At 35.8% G+C, this 23,461-nt stretch overlaps 1 protein-coding gene across 2 annotated transcripts in view; it reads left to right on the top strand.

The window, feature by feature from the left end:
- LOC105532315 (chromosome unknown open reading frame, human CXorf57) overlaps nucleotides 1-22,957 on the top strand; it is an 82,805-nt gene extending 59,848 nt beyond the window's left edge. For both annotated transcript variants that reach the window (XM_011970463.1, XM_011970462.1), the window contains 3 exons: nucleotides 5,675-5,965; nucleotides 12,773-12,940; nucleotides 21,663-22,957. In XM_011970463.1, coding sequence (XP_011825853.1) covers nucleotides 5,675-5,965; nucleotides 12,773-12,940; nucleotides 21,663-21,793 — 590 coding nt within the window. In that variant the 3' untranslated portion in view covers nucleotides 21,794-22,957. The remainder of the gene's footprint in view (nucleotides 1-5,674; nucleotides 5,966-12,772; nucleotides 12,941-21,662) is intronic.
- Nucleotides 22,958-23,461: the final 504 nt, after the last annotated feature.

Genomic DNA, 23,461 nt, shown 5'->3' with positions numbered 1-23,461 from the left:
GCCACATCGCCCGGCTAGTTTTTTGTATTTTTTAGTAGAGACGGGGTTTCACCGTGTTAGCCAGGATGGTCTCGATCTCCTGACCTCGTGATCCACATTTTCTTAATCCAGTCTATCATTGATGTACATTTGGGTTGGTTCCAAGTCTTTGCTATTGTGAATAGTACCACAATAAACATACATGTGCATGTGTCTTTATAGCAGCCTGATTTATAATCCTTTGGGTATATACCCAGTAATGAGATGGCTGGGTCAAATGGTATTTCTAGTTCTAGAGCCTTGAGGAATCGGCTGTGGCAGTTTCTTAAAATAAGACAGCAATAAATTTTGCCACATCAGTGGACTTTTCCTTTCAGGAAAGATTTCTCTTCAGCATGTGATGCTGTTTGACAGCATTTTATCCACAGTAGAACTTCTTTCAAAATTGGAGTCACTGCTTTCAAACCTTGCCACTGCTTTATCTATTATGCTAAGCGTATGTAATATTCTAAATTCTTTATTTTCATTTTAACAATATTCACAACATCTTTACCAGGAATAGATTCAATCTCAAAAAAAAAAAATACACCTTTGTTCATTTGTAAGAAGCAACTCTTCATCCATTCAAGTTTTATAAAGAGATTGCAGCAATTTAGTAACATCTTCAGACTCCACTTCTAATGCTAGTTCTCCTGCCATTTCCACCACTTCTGCAGTTACTTCCCACCCTAAAATGTTGAACCCCTCAAAGTCATCTATGGGGGTTGGAATCAATTTCTTCTAAACTCCTGTTAATGTTGATATTTTGACCTCCTTCCATAAATCACAAATAACTTTAAATGGCATCTAGAATAGTGAATCCTTTCCACAAGGTGTTCAAATTTCCAGGAGGTTTTCAGTTTTCACTTTGCCCAGATATATCAAAGGAATCACTATGGTAGCTGTAACCTTATGAAATGCATTTCTTGAGAATTAAGACTTGAAAGTCAGAATTACTCCTTGATCCATGGGCTTCTGAATGGTTGTTGTGTTTGCAGGCACAAAAACAACATTGAACTCTTTGTACATCTCCATCAGAGCTCCTGAGTGACCAGGTGCATTGTCAGTGAGCAGTAATATTTTGAGGGGAATCTTTTTATCTGAGCAGTAGGTCTCCATAGTGGGCTTAAAATATTCAGTAAACTATATCATAGACAGATGTGCTGTCATTGAGGCTTTGTTCCATTTCTAGAGCACAGGCAAAGTAGATTTAGCATAATTCTTAAGGGCCCTAGGATTTTTGGTAAATGAGCATTGGTTTCAACTTAAAGTTGCATTAGCCCCTAAGAAGAGAGTCAGCCTGTCCTTTGAAAATTTAAAGCTAGGCATTAACTTTTCCTCTCTAACTATGAAAGTCTCAGATGGCATCTTCTTCCAATACAAAGCTATTTTATCTCCATTGAAAATCTGTTGTTCAGTGTAGCCACCTTCATCAGTTATCTTAGCTGGATTTTCTGGATAACTTGCAGCTTCTACATCAGAACTTGTTGCTTCACCTTGCACTTTTATGTTATGGAGATAGCTTCTTTCTTAAACCTCATGAACCAATCTCTGCTAGCTTCCAACTTTTCTTCTCCAGCTTTGTCACTTCTCTTAGCCTTCATAGAATTGAAGAGAGTTAGGGCCTTGCTAGTAATTAGGCTTTGGCCTTAGGGAATATTGTGGCTAGCATGATCTTCTATTCAGACCACCAACACTTTCTCCAGATCAGCAATAAGGCTGTTTCACCTTGTTATCATGCATGTGTTCACTAGAATAGCATTACTTTCCTTCAATAACTTTTCCTTTGCATTCTCAACTTGGCTAATTGTTTGGCTCAGAAGGCCTTAGTTTTCAGCCTATCTTGGGTTTTGGCATGCCTTCCTCACTAAACTAAATTGTTTCTAGTTTTTGATTTAAAATGAGAGATGTGTGACTCTCCTTTCATTTGAACACTTAGAAAACATTATAAGGTTATTAATTGGCCTAATTTCAATATTATTTCGTCTTAGGGAGTAGGGAGACTTGAGGAAACTACCATTTGAGAATAATTTAACAATACCTAATTTGTTAGGAATGTGTTATACTCTGTGACCTAGAAATTCCATTTATGCCTTTGGCCATATAGGGAGACATATTCCAAGATGTTTTTTGGAACATTATTTATAATAGGGAATATTGAAAGCTAAATTTTAATTAACAGAGGATTATAAATATAACATATTAGTATACTGTAATACTATATTGCAGTTTTAATGAATGAATTAGATCTATATGTGTCAACATGGTCACTAATGTATTCCCAGGTAGTTTCATGATAGCTTTGGCTTTTTCTGTGCTTGTAAATTCAAAAGTCATTCATTTTGTGAATATACAATTAATATGTTTGTGTGGTTTGTGCTTATATCTAGTAACTCAGAAATACATTTGAAAAGTTAACAGTAACACAAGGCATTACAGGTAGCCTCTGGCTTTCACTAGTCTTTAAAAATCTGTTATATACTTGCTACTAAACATACTGACTGGAATCCCCTGTTATTTTTCAGCCTTGTAGATCTTGCATCAGGGTGGGATCAGTGGAGGCAAGAAGGAGAGGCAGAGAAAATAGCTCCTTTTCCTCCCCCATGTCTCCATACACCCCATCACTTTTTTTTTTTGTTGGGGGGGGACAGAGTCTTGCTCTCTCACCCAGGCAGGAGTGCAATGGCACGATCATGGCTCACTGCAGCCTTGACCTACCAGGCTCAAGCGTTCCTCCCACCTCAGCTACTCCAGTAGATGGGGCCATAGGTGTGTGCCACAATGTCTGCTTATTATTGTTATTATTATTATTATTATTATTATTATTTTGTACAGACAGGGTCTCCCTATGTTGCCTAAGCTGGTCTTAAACTCTGGGCCTCAAGCAGTCCTCCTGCCTCAGGCTCCTAAAGTGCTGGAATTACAGGTGTGAGCCTGCCTCTATCAACCTACCACTCTTATCCACATAATGAAATGCTTGGAGTAGATTTTTTTAAAAAATTCACCATGCCTACGTACATACATTTGAATTGCATTCTTTTTTTAACCTTATGACTTAAATGTAAATGTTCCTCATTAAAACATTGAACCAATCTCACCAGAAATGAGTAAAATAGATAATTGAAATAATAGAATGAAAATTATAATTGTAAAATATAAAAATATAATTTTGCTAAGTAATTAACCTATATTTTAGCTATGCATTAAGTTTAAAATATAACATGTTTCATATAGTAATTTTATTAATATTCAGAAAAACTAGTTCATGATTTTCCATCTTATTTTTAGAAAAACCTGACCTCTAGATATATTTTGTCTCTTTCCTGTTTATTGCCTTTGATTTGTTACTATTCACAACCAATACCTGCCAGTGTCTCCTGTATTGATTTCATACCTATTTGTATTAGTTAATTATGAAGATATAATTGAGGTAGGTAATTGTAGTCCCCAGTTACTAAAATAAATAAATAAAACATGTTTCTTTAGAGGAATTTTTCATATAAACATTTGTATCTTGGCAGTCCTTAATATTAACACTCAAATAAGAAAATATGCATAGAAAATATTCTGACTTCTTCCGAACAGGTCAATCATATAATTGTTTTCTATAAGGTAGATGTAAGTACTTAATTTTTAAAAATTAGAATAGCATATCACTTTTTCTTTTGCATGCTGTATTCTAAAATAAGTCAAGCAGGAATGTTTCATATGGGTTAGATCACTGTAATACCTACTAATCATTGTTCTGATTATGTACTTTTATTAGTTTGAGAAGAGATTTACTTCCAGAAGATACAAAAGATGAAGTCATTTCTCAATCATCAATTTAGTCCTACTAACTTTTTCTCAGCTTTGATTTATTCCTTTTGATCTTTTCATGTGTGACTAAGTTTTTTAGCCCTTTTGTTATCAATCATTATTATAGGAATTTGTGTGTTCATCAACTGAATTTTTAGTTTAAAAAACTCTTTTGTAGTATTGCAATATTTTAAATTCCTGATGAGTAAGAAGTATGTGTTCAACTTCTTCATTTTCCCTTACAACTCAAGCTAATACTTTACCTTGTAATAAGTTTTCAATAAGTCTCCAGCTAGGCTTAAGAAACCAAGCAAGTACTCTGGGAATATGTAATAAAGTCTGATAATCAGAAGTAGTATATCAACCATACTGAAACCTTGCTATTGCAGCCACCTTCTGCCTCAGCAAAGTTTTTTATGCTAGGATAAGAATACCAGGACATAAGCAAGAAAGCAAGTCAGCAACTTTGGTAAACTCTGAAGCTGTCAGCCTGTCTCAGCTAGCAGAAATGTTGTTCCAAAATTAATTTTTTTTCTGATTTTACTGTGTTTCTGATTCTACCATGGTACATTATTTATTCAAAATATTACTTGTACCAAATTCCTTAACACAATGTCTGGCACATAATAGGTGCTTTGTAATTGTTTGCTGAACGAATGTCATAATTTATATGTGTATTGTCTGTTCTCACACTGCTATAAATGACTGCCTGAGACTGGGTAATTTATAAAGAAAAGAGGTTTAATTGGCTCACAGTTCCACATGGCTGGGAAACCTACAATCATGCCAGGCACGTCTTATATGGCAGCAGGCAAGAGAGAGAGTGTGTGCAGGAAGAAATGTCAAACACTTATAAAACCATCAGATCTTGTGAGAACTATCTCATCATGAGAACAGCATGGGAGAACCACCCCCCATGATCCAATCACCTCTCACTAGGTCTCTCCCTCAACACCTGCGGATTACAACTCAAGATGAGATTTGGGTAGGAATACAAAGCCTAACTATATCAATAAGGGATAAATTATATTCTGCATTAGAAACTTAATTTGTTAGATTTTAATCATACATAAATGATAATTTGATTTCATAATAGAGAACAACAAAAATTGAGGGGATCTTTCATCTCAATTTCATTCTCTTTTTGTTTTCCATATTTTATTTATATCTGAAAGGAGTGTCATATATAATAAATAAATGGCCCCTTTGTTTTTTGGTTTTTGTTTTGTTTTAATTTTTTTTTAGAGACAGGTCTCTCTATGTTAACTAGGCTGATCTTGAACTCCTGGCTTCAAGTGATCCTCCAGCCTCAGCTTCCAAAAATGCTGAGATTACAGGCATGAGCCACCATGCCCAACCCCTAAATGGCCCCTCTGAAGGAGAGAAGTATTGAAGAAGGGACTGTATTTGTTCAGGTTACTTTTAGCAGGGATTAACAAAATTTTATTTTAGGCTCAAATTTCCACCAAGAGTGAGTGATCTCTAACCATGAATTTGATTTAATTTGAATTTGTCACTGAATATAAAAAGAACATATGTTTAAGAGCATTTAGAACATTTGGAAAAAGTAGAAAGAAGGTAACTACAAATCTACATAATTCCAACAACAGAGAAAACAATGTCACTTTAGTATTTTACTGTAAAAATTTATTTTGAAAGTGAATTTAGTTCCTCACTTTAATAAGAATTTTCTTTTGTATATTCATTTTATATTTTGTAGGTGGTTGTTTGATTTTTAATGTTACTTAAACTCTTCCTCATTAATCTGTGTGGTTTTTTTTTTTTTTTTTTTGCAGTGAATGACTTTATTTGATTAGTTTATAGATCAATTGTGTCTATCTCATTGTGTCTTTAACAGGTCAAGCAAATACAAATGCTAGTCTGCAAGGGAAAGCCAGAAAAACCATAAGTGATAGGTGGGAGAGTCAGCTGTGGAGGGAGAAAAAGTTTGGCTTAATAGATCACCTACACTACAGCCATGTTTATCCTGAAAGTATTCCACGGAAATTTATGTTTGAACACAGAAAGTTTCTTAGTGAGCAGTATAATTCTCAGCCTGCGAAATATGTACCACCAGAAGGAAGGCCCCCAAAACTTGATGATTTTAAGAGTGCCCGAAGCCTTGGACATTTTGAAGTAACCATACTAGGTAAGTCCCCTGTTCTTTTTTAATATCATTAATTTAACATATTTTAAATATATCTACTATTTTGCTTTAAAAATTTAAGCCCTTCCCACAAAAACATTAAGCCCAAGGGAAGTTCTTGTTTGGCTCAAACAAAAGGAATGGAGCACTAATTATGGAATAAATGAAGCTCTAATTGTGTGCTTCCAAACATTGGCAGTCCTTGGAAAGTATCTGGGGAGAGAAGAATGGGAGAACTAAAGGAATTTTCCTCATTCCTAACTATCTGACTACTTCTAAGGCAGCTTCTGTTCTCCCTTAGCCACCACTTTCTTGCCTATGTTCTCTGCTTCTTCATTGATTGGAACCACTGAAGGGTAAAGTGTAAGTTAAAGAGAAGAAAGAATACTAATCAAAAGAAGCCCTACAAAAAAAAGGTCTGTTTAGACCCTCAAGATAATAAAATAATCAAGTAACTAAAGTTGACTGGAAAAAAGTTATTGAAAAAACTTCCCTTGTCTGGTAAGAGGAAATAAGCTGATTTACCCAGGTTTTTCAAAATTGAGAGGTAGCTATGGAACTTACAGAAATTTAAAGAAGTCAAAACATTTTAAAACTTTGATTTTTTTTGTTTGTTTCTGAAGGATGAAAAATTACACATAAAAAAATTCTAAAACAAAATCTTAGCTAAAATGACTCGGAGTCAAGGAAGACAATGCATTTGTGTTTCACAGGAAGATCTTAGTACCAGGTCTTATTACCTAAAATGAAGGAATGAGGAAAAAATTATAAGCAAATTAACTTAATGACCGAATAATGTAGTTCATGGATTTTTACATTTGTAGTACTGGACATCTTGGCCGGTTAGTTCAGTTGGTGAGAGCGTGGTGCTAACATTTGCAGTCCTTGGATGAATTGCCTTGACCTTTATCAAGATTCTCTTTTCCCTTTTATTCTCTCCCAACCCCTCTTCCCTACCTCCTCACATATAAATATGTACAGACATGTGAGTATGTATGTAATCTATGAAAAGTCTGAATTCTCACTGACTCCATTAGAAAATCACAGACCTAAGTTTCAAATGCTTTTTCACTAGACTGCATTACTTGGTCTCTTCAGGTAGTTCATCAACTTTAGTTTTGTATCTAGGAAACAAAAATTATAGCAAAATTTCCCATCCATCAAAAATAATCATGGTTAATGGACACAAAAAAATAGAAAGAATGCATAAGACCTACAATTTGGTAGCACAGTAAGGTGACTATGGTCAATAATAATTTAATTGTACATTTAAAAATAACTAAAAGAGTATAATTGCATCATTTGTAACTCAAAGGATAAATGTTTGAGGGGATGGATACCCCATTTATCCTGATGTGATTTTCACATATTGCATGCCTATATCAAAATATCTCATGTACCCCATAAATATATACACCTATATACCCACAAAAATTAAAAATTAAAAAAGGTAACCATGGAAATGATGAGTTCATCTAGAAACTAGAACTTGAATTTTTTCTCACTTTTAAAATGTTACTGCTCTATTAAAACAGTTTGACTAAGACTTCTCAGCTGTACTACATGTAATTATAAACTTGTGTAGCTTTGGCTATGAGTCAGCTAAAAGCAGGAATCAAATGTGAAGAAGGAAATTTCATCATTCCTCCCACTAGCTTTAATCCATATTAGAAGTATGCTGTTTCTATATAAATTTTATATCCTACATTTTTCCAAGGATGGTTTACATAGTTAAAAGACAGTGGAAAATAAACCATTTATGAATGAAACAAAACAGAACATTTTAAAGGAAGCACAAAAAGTAGGTATTACTAGGTACTTGCAAATAACCAAATTTCTACCATTGGCAATAATTGTCTGTGCTTTCTGGCAGGAAGGGAGAAGGGTTTGTTTTTAGTAGTTATTTCTTTTTTCTGATGAGATATTTAATTTTAAAGCCAAAATAAACCTTGGATATCTTCTAGTCTTACCCTTGGCTAGGTAAAAGCCAGACCATGATTAGAAATCAGATCTCCTGAGTCTCTAAATGTATCATCTGTTGCAGAGAAAACAATTTATATAGGAACCCTGCTATTTTTTTTTCTCAAACAAAATTCAAGTCTGAATTAACTATGAAATTATTGTATAAGTAGCACAGGATAACAAATGGGTTATCTTCAACTGTAGTTTTTTTTTAAAAAAAAAAGTATGTAAATGATCTTCAGATAGTTGCTTCGTGCATCAACATTTTAATATACCTAACCAGTATAATCATTAGTCATATCTTAATAAAGCATTTCTATAAAGGAATATATTTTCACTTTATTATTATATAATCCAAGTACTTCACGCTCTAATAGTTTAACTTAATAAAGGGATAAAACTTAGAGAGCTGGGATAAAAGGTACTGGATCCAGTGATTCTCATACAGTCTTGTTGGGAGGGGGTATCTTATCAAAGTTATCTACAAGAGGCCTACTCATACTTCTTAGAATTCTGATACACACTAGAGAAGCAGCCCATTCAGTCTACTCCATTCATAAGAGAGACTTATTGCCACAGAGAGAATGCCACTGCCAAGAACACATCCTGTCCATCAGGTATAAAGGAGTAGATTAAAGGTTGAAAACTACTATGCTTTAAGTAGTACTTGAAGTATAGACAATGTCTATATTCTAGTACTATCTAGTACTATCTATATTCATATCTTCATTCATTCAAGTACTATCTATATCTATACTTCAAGCACTACTTAGAATGAGAGCTGAATATCGGATGTGAAAGTGCTGAATTTCTCATATCTTTTAGGAAAGTATGAACCCAAGTTGTATTATAAGACCAGACAAATGGTTTGTATATATTTTAGCATGGACATGAGCAATAAACTCAGAAGAGAGGAATAAATCTGTTATTACCGTGCTATTTGTTAAAAGGTAGAATCCTAAAACTGAAAGATGACTTTAAACGTATCTTATACAAGGCGGCACGCTTGGTCAGTAAAGGGCCAAGTAGTAAATGTTTGAGGTTTTACAGGCCATACAATTTCTTTTGCAACTACTCAGCTCTGCTGTATTAATGTGAAAGCAACCATTGACAATATGTAAATGAATGCACATGGTTGTTTGAAAAAAACTGTATGTACACTAAAATTTGAGTTTCATATTTTCATGTATCATGAAATATTGTTCTTTTGATTTTTTTTAACTATTTAAAAATGTGAAAGCTATTCTTAGTTCATGGAATGTACAAAACCAGGGGCAGGCTGGATTTGCGCCCCCCAGTCATAATTTACCCTGTTCTAGACTCCTTAGTTAAGTCTCAGTTAAGACTGCCTAAACCAATCCAGGCAGATAAATCTGTATGATGTTTAAGGTTCTCTAAGCACGAAGATTGTCTCATTCAGTGATACTATATTCTAGTGGTTTATTATACCTCTGCAATATCTTGCAAGTCTATAGAAGACCTCGTAATTTTGAAGTGTCTTATTCTTGGAGCCAAAAATGTTATTTGGACCACAACCCTGTTACTTGGTCATTACCTCTGACTGGAAGGGTGAATTGTTATTGAAAACATTGAATAGAATTATTAGTCTTCCTTCTTTCCCACAGTTCTGATGGCTCTCAGCAACCACCAGCTTGGTACCATGGCAATGTCAGAAACCTATCCTAGAAGCACTGGTTCTTGTCTTTAAATTCTTGCTGGGCCATCTCACCTGTCTCAAATCAATAGATTATAACCATTAAAACCTCAGCCCATTGCCTACCATGTAAGATCACACACTTTAAATAGAATATACTGAGATGAAGTAACGAACTAGATTTTCAGTGCCCTTAGCCCAAGTACAAAATGTAAAATATGTTGGTCAGTCTTTCTCAATTTTAAGAATTATTTCTCACCTTAAATATAAGAACACAGCTTTCAAAAGTTTTAATTGAACTTACAGGTGTTATAGTGTATCATTGGCTCTACTAACACTAATTTGTTTACCCATGAAATCTGATGAGTCAAAGTTTAAAAGTCATCTCCTCAATTTTCATTTGACTTAGATAATTAGGAACATAATCCAGCCAGCCTTTCCAAGTTGCTGAAGGCTGCCTATTTGTCTTTTAAAAGTCAAAAGATACAAACCCCAATAATAGTATTAATTGGTGAGGGAATCAACATTGAGGGAACCCAGTGCTACTCAGCTAATCTTTCAAATAGGCTTTCAGCAAGGAAGGTGGCATACCCCAGAGGTACAAATAATTGATCCTGAGCCCACAGGCTAATACCAAGGAGGGAAAAAATTATATTGGTCTGTTTGGCTGCTTTAATAAAAGAAAATATAAAGATGAGTAAAGCCTTATTATTTCAGTGTAACTGTAGTATATTAAATTACCTTGATGTCACAATTAATGTTATTAAAATTTGAAATTATCTTTTAAATGCATTTTACAGTAAAGGAAAAGAACAAACCACGTGACAAATTTTTCCAAAAAATACTTTGACAAAAAAATCTAGAAAAGATTATTTTAACAGCTCTCCTTACATCATAGCCATTTTTCTTGGGGTTTGTACAGGATATTTGTGTTCATTTATTGGTAATGGGAATATGGATGAATTTATATTTGAATACTCTTGCATAAATGTCTTAAATTCTATTATTGAAAAATTGTAGGTAAAATGCACACATGTATATTTATTTACTCAATTTAAGAAATATTTATTGGGCATCTACTGTGTGCCTAGCACTCTTCTAAGTGCTAAAGTCACATTAGAGAACACAACAGATAAAAACCCTGCCCTATGAGAGCTTGTAGTAGAGTGAGATGGTGATAAGTGCTAAGAAAAAACAGTTGCTGGAGAGTGTTGTAGTAGGAAAGGGTTAAATTTTAAATAGCAGAGGTCTCCTGGAGAAAGGAACATTTCAGAAACCTGGTGGAGATGTAGTTATCTGGGGAAAAATCATTCTAGGCACAGAGGCAGCAAGCACAAAAGCCCTGAGGCCTATTGACTTAAACGTCTGTACTTTGAACTCTAGTAGTTTGTTTGTTTTTGAAACAGGGTATCACTCTGTTGCCCAGGCTGGAGTACAGTAGTACAATCTTGGCTCACTGCAACCTCTGCCCAAGTAGCTGGGACCACAGGCGCACACCACCACACCCAGTTTATTATTATTATTATTATTGTATTTTTGGTAGAGACGGGATATCACCATGTTGCCCAGGCTGGTCTCGAACTCCTGGACTCAAGCAATCCGCCCACCTCGGCCTCCCAAAGTGCTGGAATTACAGGCATGAACCACCACGCCCGACCAGAACTCTAGTTTTAATCAAACAGCTCAGTAAAAAATTCACTGATAATGCTGAAGCTCTACTCCCAATATTTTATAATTCAGAAAGCAACTCAAAATAATATCAATAACACACTAATATATCTGCTTTCTTGAAAATATCAAGATTTCCAAATTCTGATAGTTTCTCAGTTTTAAGGCATCCTTCCTTTTTTGTTTGCAAGTTGAAATGGTCAATGGTACATTTAATGCAGTGTTTTCTTTTTATTAAAAAATAAAATTAATGATATATATATGAGTTAAATTTAGTCTTAGAATCAAGGATATAAGATACCGGCATGTGCACATTCATATGAGTCTTGCAGCATTGCTAGGAGTTGTAACATGGCTATGCTCCTTATAATACTGAATTAGAATTCTTGGAAAATTCTAGATGACGTGATTATTTCAGTTTATGGCTACCAAATTTTAGTAATCCTTAGAAAGCTCTAAGTGGCCTTTAGCTGTATGTTAAGTTAAATATATGAGATTTAATGTCATCTCCCCATCAAAAGCAAAGAACTTGCATTTCTGGATTTGTTTGCAGCTTAACAAGAAGGATTTGGTTACCCATCATTGCCTGTACTCAGTACTTAAGAATCACTATAAGGGATGAATCAGAGAAATATTAAGGTCATATAATCTAGCTGACTAAATATCTGGGAAAGACCGAAAAGGAGGAGTTAAGGATAACTCTCAGGTTTCTGATTTGTGTCACTAAATGGAATTCACAGTTTCAAAGCTGTGCTCTGTGTGATTGTTTACCCTTACTCTAGCCAAGATGGTCTTTTACTCTGGTCTACACCTTTGGCTTGTGCTATTCCCTGCCATGCTTAAAATTCCCTCTTCTCTGTTTATTTAAATGCTATCCATCCTTTAGTACATAGCTAGAATTCTTTTCTTCCTCTAGGAAGTCTTTTTTATCTACCCCAACTGACATTGACCCACATAAAAAGATGACAGTCAAAGGTCAGAATTCACTTTAGTTGTTCCCCCTTAGCCCTTTTTCTAGCACAACCTTTTATGGCCCTAATGGTGAGTGTGTGAACCATGTCTTGTATATTTGAGGACAGATGAGATGTAGCTACTACGTCATCCCTGACCTTGCATTAGTCAGATATCCTTGAGTCCAAATGGCAATAAGGGAACCAATAGTCATCTCCAAATTCCCCTGCCCCGGAATAGCACCTGTCCTAAATGACCAAGGAAACACTCTACATGTCATTTATGTGACCATGCTGTCCTCTGGATAGTAGATTCCAATCTTCCATCAGTAGGGGAAACCTTTTGAACTGTTATTTCCAGCAGTGGTGAAAGGTTGCACTGGAGTGTCTACTCTTTCAACAAATACCATGTATTCATAAATTGCAATACTAAGAGTTTAGTCTCCAGTTTTCAAGCACATTTTTTTTCAGATCTAAAGCTCTCTGGAATATGTTGGGATCAAACCAGCAAACTTGGCATCAGTACCACATGCTAACCCACTGAACTTTTAATAACATATGAATTTTCTTTAACAGGTCTGAACCATGAGATAGCAATCGATGTTGCATTCCTACCCATGTATTGTCCAGAAGATATTCGAACATCTCAAATAGACACACTGTTGACCTCCATGAATTACAGCTGTGCATATCCACAGGACACAACTGGAAATGACCGATTGCCAGGTCCAAGAGCGGTTGCAGGTAAAACAATCTCAGTGTTCTTTTCATTCAGAAAAAAAAAATTATAAACAGCCCTAACCTTAAGATTTTATTATGTAAACAGTTCTAGCCTTAAAATTTAATGTAGTTTTAATTAAAGGGTTATTTGGTAAATGTTCCCCAAGACTTATAAATGAGAATATGTCTTTTAAATAAATTGAATAGCTGTTTCGACTCTAGGCAAGCATTAAGAATATTATCTTATAATACAATTCCAAGTATAATTATTTCATCAGACATAAGTAGTATGCACATGAAACAGCACAAATTCTACTCTTTTCTTCCTTTTTCTCAGGTGACACAATTTGTCCTTTCACCTTGTAATTGCCTGAAATCACAATACCTCTATAGTATAATACAGTAAAATTGTTCCCTCTTATAAATGTGTAGTTATTCCAATGCTATGCAATAAATTTCTTGAGAACTGCTAGGAGCATATGTATTCCCAATAGTGAAACTCTTCAACCAGCTAATTGTTTAGGTTGCTGCATAATATACTGAACTCTAAATTGTTTCTACGTACCTATAAAATTATCTGTCCAGTTATAATTACCCCATTCATGTTTTTCTGTTATTTCTAATTCCTAAGCATGTGGTAAAGTTTCTAGCAGTTTTCATTGAGCTTATCGGGATATTACATTTAAAATGGCTTTTAAGAAAGGCCTTATTATCTTGGGATTTTCTGGCGGGTCTTTCTAAGCTGATGAAACTCTTGAGTGTATGTTGTTTTTGAACAAGTGTTATGAGCTGTGCCTGATGACAAAGTAATTTGAGGCAGTAACAGTTGCTACAAATTGAACTTGGGTACCTAATTTTATAAGAGCTGTTTTTTTTTTTTATTTTTCCCACAGTCCATTTTAGAGATGATGTACACTTGCAGTATTACTTTCTACATTGGAGCTCCTTAGACTTTCAGTAACTTCACATTTCTTAATTAGTGCCCTATCATGCAGCTTAAATATTTGTGCACTCATGTATGCTCATGTTTCATATAATATCCACTTATGTCACATGTCTTCTGCTATATGTCTGCACTATTATTGATATAAAATGCCAGTTCAGCATTCTCAGCTAACTGCTTGGTGCTAGTGCCGGTATTCTTCCAGTAGTCACTAACATGGTCATATGAAAAATACCTGGTACCCTTCTGCTAACGCAGGTAATATTTGAGATGTGAAGGACAAGAATCACTAGGGAAGAAAAATTAATTCGTAATCACAAACAAAGTGGTTCATTTTGAGAGGAATACCATGGTTTTCATGACATAGCATTAATAATATGTATAATAATAATAATAGTAATAGTGTCCATTAAATTCTGTACCAAGCACTGTGCCTGGGCATTTTATATGGTACAACTAATCCTAATAAGAATCTCACAAGGTGAACCTTATTATCCCCTATTTATAGATAACTGGACTGAAAATAAGAGAGATTCACTAGCATGAGTAAGCTAGATTTTGAAACCTGGTCCGATTCCAAACTTTTTCTTTCCTTTCATTATTCTAAACTGAAAGATAAAAATAGTTACAAAATGATATAATGCAGTGTCTCATGGTATAATACTAGTGTCATCTTTCAAACATTCTTTATAAAGTAGTTTCTTTTTTATTACAAAAGCTATACACATTAATAATTTAAAAATTCAAATACTACAGAAAGGTACCAGGTAAAAATGAAAGCTCCCCTCCTTGCCTTCCCAGGTCCAGCCCTTTCCACCAACTCACTCACCTATTCTCAGGAGATAACCAGTATTATCTGAACTCTTTAAGAAATGATTTTTGCATGTGAAAGTATGTATTCTATTGCTCTCTTTCTCAAATAAATACGCAAAAATGGAATTAGTAAACATATGGTTCTATAGCCAGCTTTTTCCCTTTGACAGTATATCTTTGACATATTTCATATTAGTATATAGAAAGCTACCTCGTTCTTTTTAATAACTACAAAGTATTCCACCGTGTGGATGTGCCAAAATTTATTTGACCAGTCTCCTACTGGTAGACATTTAGATTGTTTCCAAATGTTTTTGCTATTAACAAACAGTACTGCATGAATATCCATTATGTGTATGTGTGTGTGTCAATAAAATCTTTACACTTGTTTCACTTAAGATAATGTTCCACCCATGTTCCTAAAAAAGACATAATTTCATTCTTTTTATGGCTAAATAGTATTCCACAGGGCATACTTATACAAGAGATATGTAATTTTGGTAGATACTGTCAAATGATTCTCTAAAGCGGTTATACTAATTTACACTAGAACCAAAAGCAAGAGTGCCACTTTACTAATGCCCTTGTAAAAACTAGATATTGGTCTTACTAATCTATGGCGGATAGATAGGCAAAAATATATATTATTATTTTGATTTGCATTTATCAATCATTTCTGAGCTTTAAAATCTTAATACATTTGTTGGCCATTTATATTTTTTTCTTTCTATATACTTTCTATGCTAGTTTTACCTTTCATTTGTCTCTATTTTTCCTTAATAATTTGTAACTTCTCTTTGCATATTAAAGAAATTAACCTTTTATCGTGTGTTACAAAGGCTTTTACCCAGTTTGACATTGTTTCAATGGGATGTTTTGGTTGTTTAAGTAATTTTACTCATATGCACTCAAATACACTAGATTTTTTATCTTGTGGCTGCTGGTTTTATGTCATACTCAGGCATCACTCTGGTCAAGACTACATTTTTTAAATTCACTGTCTTTTTCCAGCACTTTTAGAGCTTCACCCATTATCTGATACATTTTTATTGTGATAAAACATACAGATCAAAATTTACTATTTTAACCATTTTATAGTTACTATTCAATGACACTAAGTACATTTACAATGTTGTGCAACCATCACCACTATTCATTTCCAAAACGTTTTAATCATCCCAAACAGAAACTCTGCACCCATTAAACAGTAACTCCTCATTCTCCCCTCTCCTGATCCCTGGGTAACAGCTATTCCACTTTCTGTCTCCAGAAATTTGCCTGTTTTTCATTCCTTTTTATGGCTATGGCTGAGTGATGGTCTTGGACAAGATCCAGGAGAATTATCTGAACTGCCATGCAGAAACTCTTGTTTTCTTCCTGACTTTCTCCCAAAGATAGTCTCTCTTTTCTGAGCCACTTGAAGCTGGGGCTGGAGTGACACAAGCTGCCCTGTAGCCACCACCACTATGACTGCGCTGGGTCAGACCTGAAGCCAGGACCACTCTGGGTCTGGCCCAAGGCCCGCTGTAACCACTCCCTGGCTACCACCTATGTTTGCCTTATGCCCTAGGGCTCTATAGTCAGGTGGTGGCAAAGCCAGATAGGCCTGTGACAATCCCTTCAGTGCAGCTAGTTCCTCTAGTTCACAAGCAGGTCCAGAGGTGACATCCAGGAGCCAGTGACTAGAGTCAAAAATCTTAGACGTCTACATGGTATTGTATTGTACTGTAGCTGAGCTGACTTTCAAACAAGACACAGTCATTCCCACTCTTCGCTTCCCTTTCGAAAGGCAGGAGGTACCTCGTCCATGGCTATCACCACCACAGGCCTATGGGGAGCACTGCCAGACCTCCACCAATGTTTGCTTAAGACCTATAGGCTCTTCAGTCAGCTTGCGGTGAATGCTGCCTGGCCTGGGACTCACCCTTCAGGACAGTGGGCTCCCCTCTGGCCCAGGGCAGGTCCAGAAGTACCATCTAAGAGCCAAGTCCTGGAATCAGGAACCCCAAGTGCCCACTTGTCGCTCTACCTCCCTGTGTCCACGCTGGTATCTAACATGCAAGACAAAGTCCCCTTTACTTTTCCCTCTGCTTTTCGTGAGTAAATGGAGTCTCACCCGAAAGCCACCACAACTGAGAATGTGCTGAGTCTCACCTGAAGCCAGCCAGTCTCAGAGTCTCACCCAATATCCTTGACATAGTACCTGAGGTATCACTGCAGGTTATTCAGGGCCCAAGGGCTCTTCAGTTAGCAGGTGATGAATACTGCCAGGTTTGGATCCTTTCTTTCAAGGCACTGGGTTCCCTCCTGGCCTAGAGTGTGTCTAGAAATAACATCTGGGAGCTAAGGCCCGAAACGAGGTTTTCACGACTCTTACTACTCTTACTGGTGCCCTATCCTGCTGTGCCCTATCTTGCTGTGTCTTCTTTGGATAGATATCTGTCAAATGCTTTGCCCATTTCTTCCCTCTCATCTCCTCAAGCAGAAGGAAGGGGCCTCTTTTGGAGCCATGAGCTGTGCAGCCTGGGACTAAGGGAGGGGTGATGCCAGCACTTCCTTAGCCACCCTGACTGATGTCTCAGTAGGTTGTGTCTCCCCTCTCCACCCCCCGGCGCACACACACACACACACACCCCCCACCCCTGGTACACTGTCTCTGAGCCCAGTTCAGCACTAGGACTCTCCTAGAAGCTGCAGTCCTTGTAGCCTGAACTGCCTTCCTGGTTTATTTAGGACCTCAGAATACTTTAGCCCGTGGTGCTGAGGCTTGTGGACCACTGGGATTAGTGATTCCCGTCTGGCTAGAGCTGGTTTCAATGCTCCATCCATGGGCAGGCATCAGCTGATTTTGGTCCAGTTTTGCTTTCTGCTGTAGGTATTGGTGATTCAGGAGTGTTTTTTCTACCTCTTAAGTGCCTCTTTCAGTGATATGAAGTTAAAACCAGGTACTGTGAGTGCTCACCTGATTTTTGATTCACATGAAGATGCTTTATTGTGTGTGTAAATAATTGTTAAATTAATGTCCTTGCCAGGGGAGGGGTGGGGGACAATTGGTGGAGTCTTCTATTCCACCCTCCTTCTCTGCCTCCAATCCCTCAACTTGATTTCATTTCCTTTGGATACATACCCAGTAGAGGAATTGCTGGATTAAATGGTTATTCTATGTTTAACTTTTTGAGGAACTGCCAAGCTTTCCCATGGCAGCTGCACTATTTTACATTCCCACCAGCAATGCATGAGGATTCCAATTTCTCCACATCTTCACCAGCACTTGTTTTGTTTTGTTGTTGTTGTTGTTTTGACAACAGTGATCCTAATGGATGTGAAATGGTATCTCATTGTGGTTTTGATTTGTTTTTCCCTAATTACTAATTATGTGTTAAGCATCTTTTCATGTGCTTATTGGTCATTCGTTTGTCTTCTTTGGAGAAATATCTATTCAAATGCTTTGCCCATTTCTGAATTCAATTTGGGGGATGTTGATATGGCTTCATCTTTACAACTTAAACTTTTAATCCATTTGGAATTTATTTTTGTGTAAAGAATGAGATAGGGATCCTTGGCCAGGTGCAGTGGCTCATGCCTGTAGTCCCAGCACTTTGGGAGGCCGAGTTGGGCGGATCACAAGGTCAAGAGATCGAGACCATCCTGGCCAACATGGTGAAACCCCATCTCTACTAAAAATACAAAAATTAGCCAGGCGTGGGGGTGCATGCCTGTAGTCCCAGCTACTCGGGAGGCTAAGGCAGGAGAATCGCTTGAACCCAGGAGGTGGAGGTTGCAGTGAGCCGAGATCTCACCACTGCACTCCAGCCTGGCAACAGAGCATGACTCCATCTCAAATAAATAAATAAATAAATAAATAAATAAATAAATAAATAAAGTGAGATAGGGATCCAGCTTCATATTTTTTTTTCCAAATAGCCATTTATCCCAAGTCATTTATTGAATACCGATTACTGATATGATATCCTACTTGGTGTCATCTTTAACTTTGAAGTCCAAGGATATCATTTTAGAAGTACAGCATAATATGGAAGTGTTTTAACACATCAAAGAAAACAATTTTATTATTCTCTAGGTAATCAAGGTTTCCCTTATTAGTTTCAGAGACAGGAATACCACACTGTATTACAATATCTATTGGACTATGCTCAATTACAAAACAACTCTAAAGTCACAGAGACTTTAACTCAAGAAGTTTATTTCTTGCTCAAGTCTGATGCAATCTGTCATCAGCTCTCTTCCCAGCAGCAATTCAGGAATCCAGTCTGCTTCCATCTTGTTGCTGCCCAAGCAGGAAGAAATGGTTTCTAGGGTTGTCAGGGCAGAAGAAGAAAAAGATGAAGGCTTTTAATTACACTGGACCAGAATTGACACATTACTTCTACTTGCATTCTCATTTGCAAGAACTAAGTTACATGATCCCAGCCTAGCTACAAGGGAAGCCAGGACACTTTGTTTTTTCCTGTGACCAAAGAGAGGAAATGGAGTGGAGAACACATAGTGTTGCCTTTGTCACACTTACCTTATGCATTTGTAAAGTTCCTAAAATGTACAGTTTTTGTAATTCTAGCAATTTAAAATGAACTGAAGAGAAGCTCGTTTTATAGGTAAAATCTATAGCCCTTTTTAAAGAATTTTTATGATATAAATACTATCCTAATTTCATAATAGGTTTCCTTAAGTAAAAATAATCACTGCTAATATTTAATTGAATGCTTGCTGTGTGTCAACTACCATTCTAAATGCTTTTTGTGTGTTTAATCCTCAAAACACCCCATGATGTAGGACTAGATAAGCAAATTGAGGCATAGAGAAGTTGTCATTCACAGCTAGAAGTTGTCATACACAACTAGGCAGAATTACCTGAACAGAAGACTTATTTATATTTCATGTTGTGGATAGGAGTAAGTCATTGTTCATAAAAGTCAAAATATGGTAACAGTTAGAATGATCAAGGTTTAGGTTGTTACTGTTAGCATCAGATCTCAAGATCTTGAAATCTTTCCAAAGCATCTGGATTAAAGTCCACCCCATTCAAGGCAAAAGAAAATTATATAGTACTATCAGTTGTAATCATTATAATTAAGTGAACTTACACAATTTTAAATCATTAATTAGATCTTTTGATAAGTCTAGCAGAGATGAATTTACTGTGATGCTAATGTAGCCTAAATTTGCACAAATCCCTTCTATAACCCATTTGGCATTCTTACATATCTTGTATTTTTTCATTAAAAAGCGCCCCCAAATAGTATACCCTTGGGTTCTCACAAAACCTGGATCTACTACTATATTTTAGCACAGTTTTTTAGAGATGTAGCTCTAGCATAAAAGGTTAAAAGCATATACCTTCATGCCAGCTTGTCTGGATAAGAATCACCATGTGACTTTGCTTGTTACTTAACCTCCAAATGTTTTCATTTTCTTACATTGAAAATAAAGTATTTTTATGTGTAGGCACTAAAGTCTGTGATGCATTATCTTAGTAGTAGTCAGCTAGTGTTTTGACAGTTTCCTTAAACACCTGGAGCCAAGAAATGAAAAAGAAAAAATATGTTCTCCCAGTTTTTGCAGATTGACCCGGAGTGGTGGCACTCCTTTGACACTTAGCCAGGCCATTTACAATTCTGCCTTAGCCTTCACTTCCTGCTCGCTCAGAGCATGAAGGTCAGCCACAGATGAATGATGAGTATTCTCAGCCTTTTTTTGACCATATGTCTACCCTGGGTATGCATGTGGCCTTCTTGATTTTCCGTTGTACACAGGAGCTTTTAAAGCCCACATTCTACCATATATATCATTTCTCAGCTTCTTCCTGCCCAGAATTTTTTGGTTTGCTTATTGCTTGTCCCAACTTTATAACCTGCCCAACTGCACTGGCTAGTATTTTTGTCTTTAAATGTGTTCAGCAATGTCACCACCAGAAAAGCCATCCCAGCTGTGGGAATGCTCCAAACTGGGTAAAACAAAAGTAAACCCTTGCATCTGTCCTTGAGGGAGCTACTGTAAAGATGAGAACACATGACCACATCTTGGAGAATAAGGTCTTCATTGACCCCTTTGGTACTAGCAACCTGCAGCAGAAGTGCAAGCAGCCATCTTCATGGCTGCCCCTTATCTGCGGAATGAGGAGTGGCAGGCAGACAATTTAAAACACCACAGCACCCTCTACCCACCATGTAGCAGTTTCTTTCTTTATTAATTTTTCCCTAGTTGCTCTAAATTTTTGTGTAGATTCTAGAGTTCTGCAAAAATTGATTCTAAGAGTTTTTGTCAGCTTATAAGATGCTTTACAGAAGGACAGAACCCTGGAACTCGTTACTCTGCCATGTCACTCACCTGATCCTTTTTTTTTTTTTTTTTTTTTTTTTCCTGAGAAGCAAATTGTCTTACTGGAGACCTGATCCATTTTTCATAGAGTTTCTCAAGAGTATCCAAAGCTAAGTTTTAATTAATAAAGCCATTTTAAAGGAAATACACTTTAAAAGATGCATCAGTTACACATATACACATATGTATACATATATTTATGCAATTAAAATATATAATGTAAATACAGTTTTGCTTTATGGCTTATAGATTTACAAAAATATTGATAATTGAATTTCAAAATAGAAAACTTTATCTTTGCATTTATTTGAAGTATACCAATAAGCTATTTATTTGGAACCTTATAAAGGACCTTGAAGATATGTGGATTTATTTTGCTTCACCAAGAACAAAACAAAAACCCAAAAACTAAATATGGCTTTTGAATACCAGTTCATGCCTTGACATTGTTGGTTTATCTGTTTGATGTGTTCACCTTTATCTGCAGAAGTTGCCATATAATTTTGGTAAATGCATGTAATAAATTGGAGGGAAGAGGGAGAGGATGAGGCACGGTGTTAATATTATAAGAAAAAATTAACAGCTTATGTGATACTAAAGTCAAGTAAATATTTAACTACTTTACAGTACTTACCATCTGCTTTTTACTTTTAGGTGATATTATAAAAGCGGCAACTGAACTGGATAGAGTGCATATTGTCGGTATCTTGGATATCTGTAATTTGGGTAATAATAAAGTGGAAGTCTATTTGCACAAAATTTATAGTCCAGAGAATACTTCTTAAAAGTTAGCGAATGGAATTATTACAGATTATATGAGTGTACTGCTTTAAAGATACTCTGTCATTTTGCTGGTAATTTCAGTAACTGTTTTCAGCAAGAATATTACATGAGCTCTAAAGTTATTAAGCAGTTTTATGTTCGTCTTGTGTTTAGGGGGCTAAAACACTTCATTTTAGATTCATTATTGAAAAAGGTCATCAAAATAATTTTTGTGTATAAGGAAATTTACCTTGCTTACCTTACTAATATGACTATTATCTTGACTTGTAATAATTTATGTTCACTCTTCCATCTGTGAAGTGTACTTCATTCTAAAGCCTCAGTATAAGGCATCCTAATTTACAAGAGTAACTTTCCATGGAGATTTAACATCTTTCCAATTTTATTCACATGTAATGGGAAATTTTGAATTGTCAGTTTGAAGACTATTCTCCTAAAGTGGTCAACCTGCACTTCTCACAACCAAGGTAGTTTGTATCATTTTCAAAAGTACACATTATTAGGGTCTAGTTGCCCCCTGGTCCTTAGCTTGCTCAGCTGCAAAATAAGCATGCTAAATTAAATGGTCTTAAGGTTTTTCCACTTCATTTTGTGACTTTGTGTGGTTCGAATTTCTCAGTATTTTAACCAGCGTGTTGATGTCAAAGTCAAAGGCTGCAGTATGTCTATATTCTTGCTGTATTCATTTGTAGTTTCAGTATATGTAATGTGAGTTTAAATAGTGAAATTCCAACTGCTCATATTGAAAATGGAAAATAGTAAATATGGGAATTGATTTTATTCTGGTTGTCTATAATACTTCATTTTAAAGGTAAATGGCCACTCTGCATTTGCAAGGCCCTGTGGTTGACATCTGTGTGATTTGTTAGATGAGACAAAATGACCACTAAATGAGTTTATAGATTATTCTGTATCAAGATAAATCTGATTCCAGTTAAGCTATAAACTTGTGGAATTTCCTTGTAGCCCTATAGTTCTGTGACTTCATTTGCTATACGCTTTAAATGTGTTGGGCAGCCTATGAACCTAAAGACATACTGCCGTTTGTTCATAAATGTGTTCAGTCTTTTATTCTTTATAATCCTGTGTAAATGTTAATTAAAATAGTGGATTCCTCTCGTGTTACCGTTTTGAGTGAATTATTAAAGAAGTTAAAATGCAATAACTTTTTGGTCTTCTGTCTCATTTTGAATGAATTTGATGTGTTTCCTTCATATTTTTGGCCAAAATATATACTTAGTAAATGAGCCAAGATGATTCTTCCATATGGATTTAAAGACTGTTGTCAAACAAATCTGAACTATATTAGTTTTTTGAAAAAAATATATGCATATTTTTGAAAATCAAGCAATATCCCTAAAAGAACTCAAGTACCTCTGATGTTATTCTAAGGTTATTGTACCTGACTTCTAGTAGCTTCAGATCTAGAAGTTGCCCCTAACGAGGTTTTAATATCTGTTTTGTAGATGGGGAACTGAAAGAGAAAGAGACTAAATGACTTAATGTAAATTAGTAAAGACAATTTAATGGTAAGGTCAAGCTTATATTCCAAAGTCTATTTCTTTAAATTCTAATTCGAGCAAAAAGTAAAATGTTTGAGGCTGGGCATGGTGGCTCACGCCTGTAATCCCAGCACTTTGGGAGGCCAAGATGAGTGGATTGCTTGAGCT

The sequence above is a fragment of the Mandrillus leucophaeus genome, unplaced genomic scaffold, assembly GCF_000951045.1.
Source record: "Mandrillus leucophaeus isolate KB7577 unplaced genomic scaffold, Mleu.le_1.0 Scaffold949, whole genome shotgun sequence".
In the NCBI taxonomy this organism is placed as follows: domain Eukaryota; kingdom Metazoa; phylum Chordata; class Mammalia; order Primates; family Cercopithecidae; genus Mandrillus; species Mandrillus leucophaeus.
This window is presented reverse-complemented; position numbering and strand designations above follow the sequence as displayed.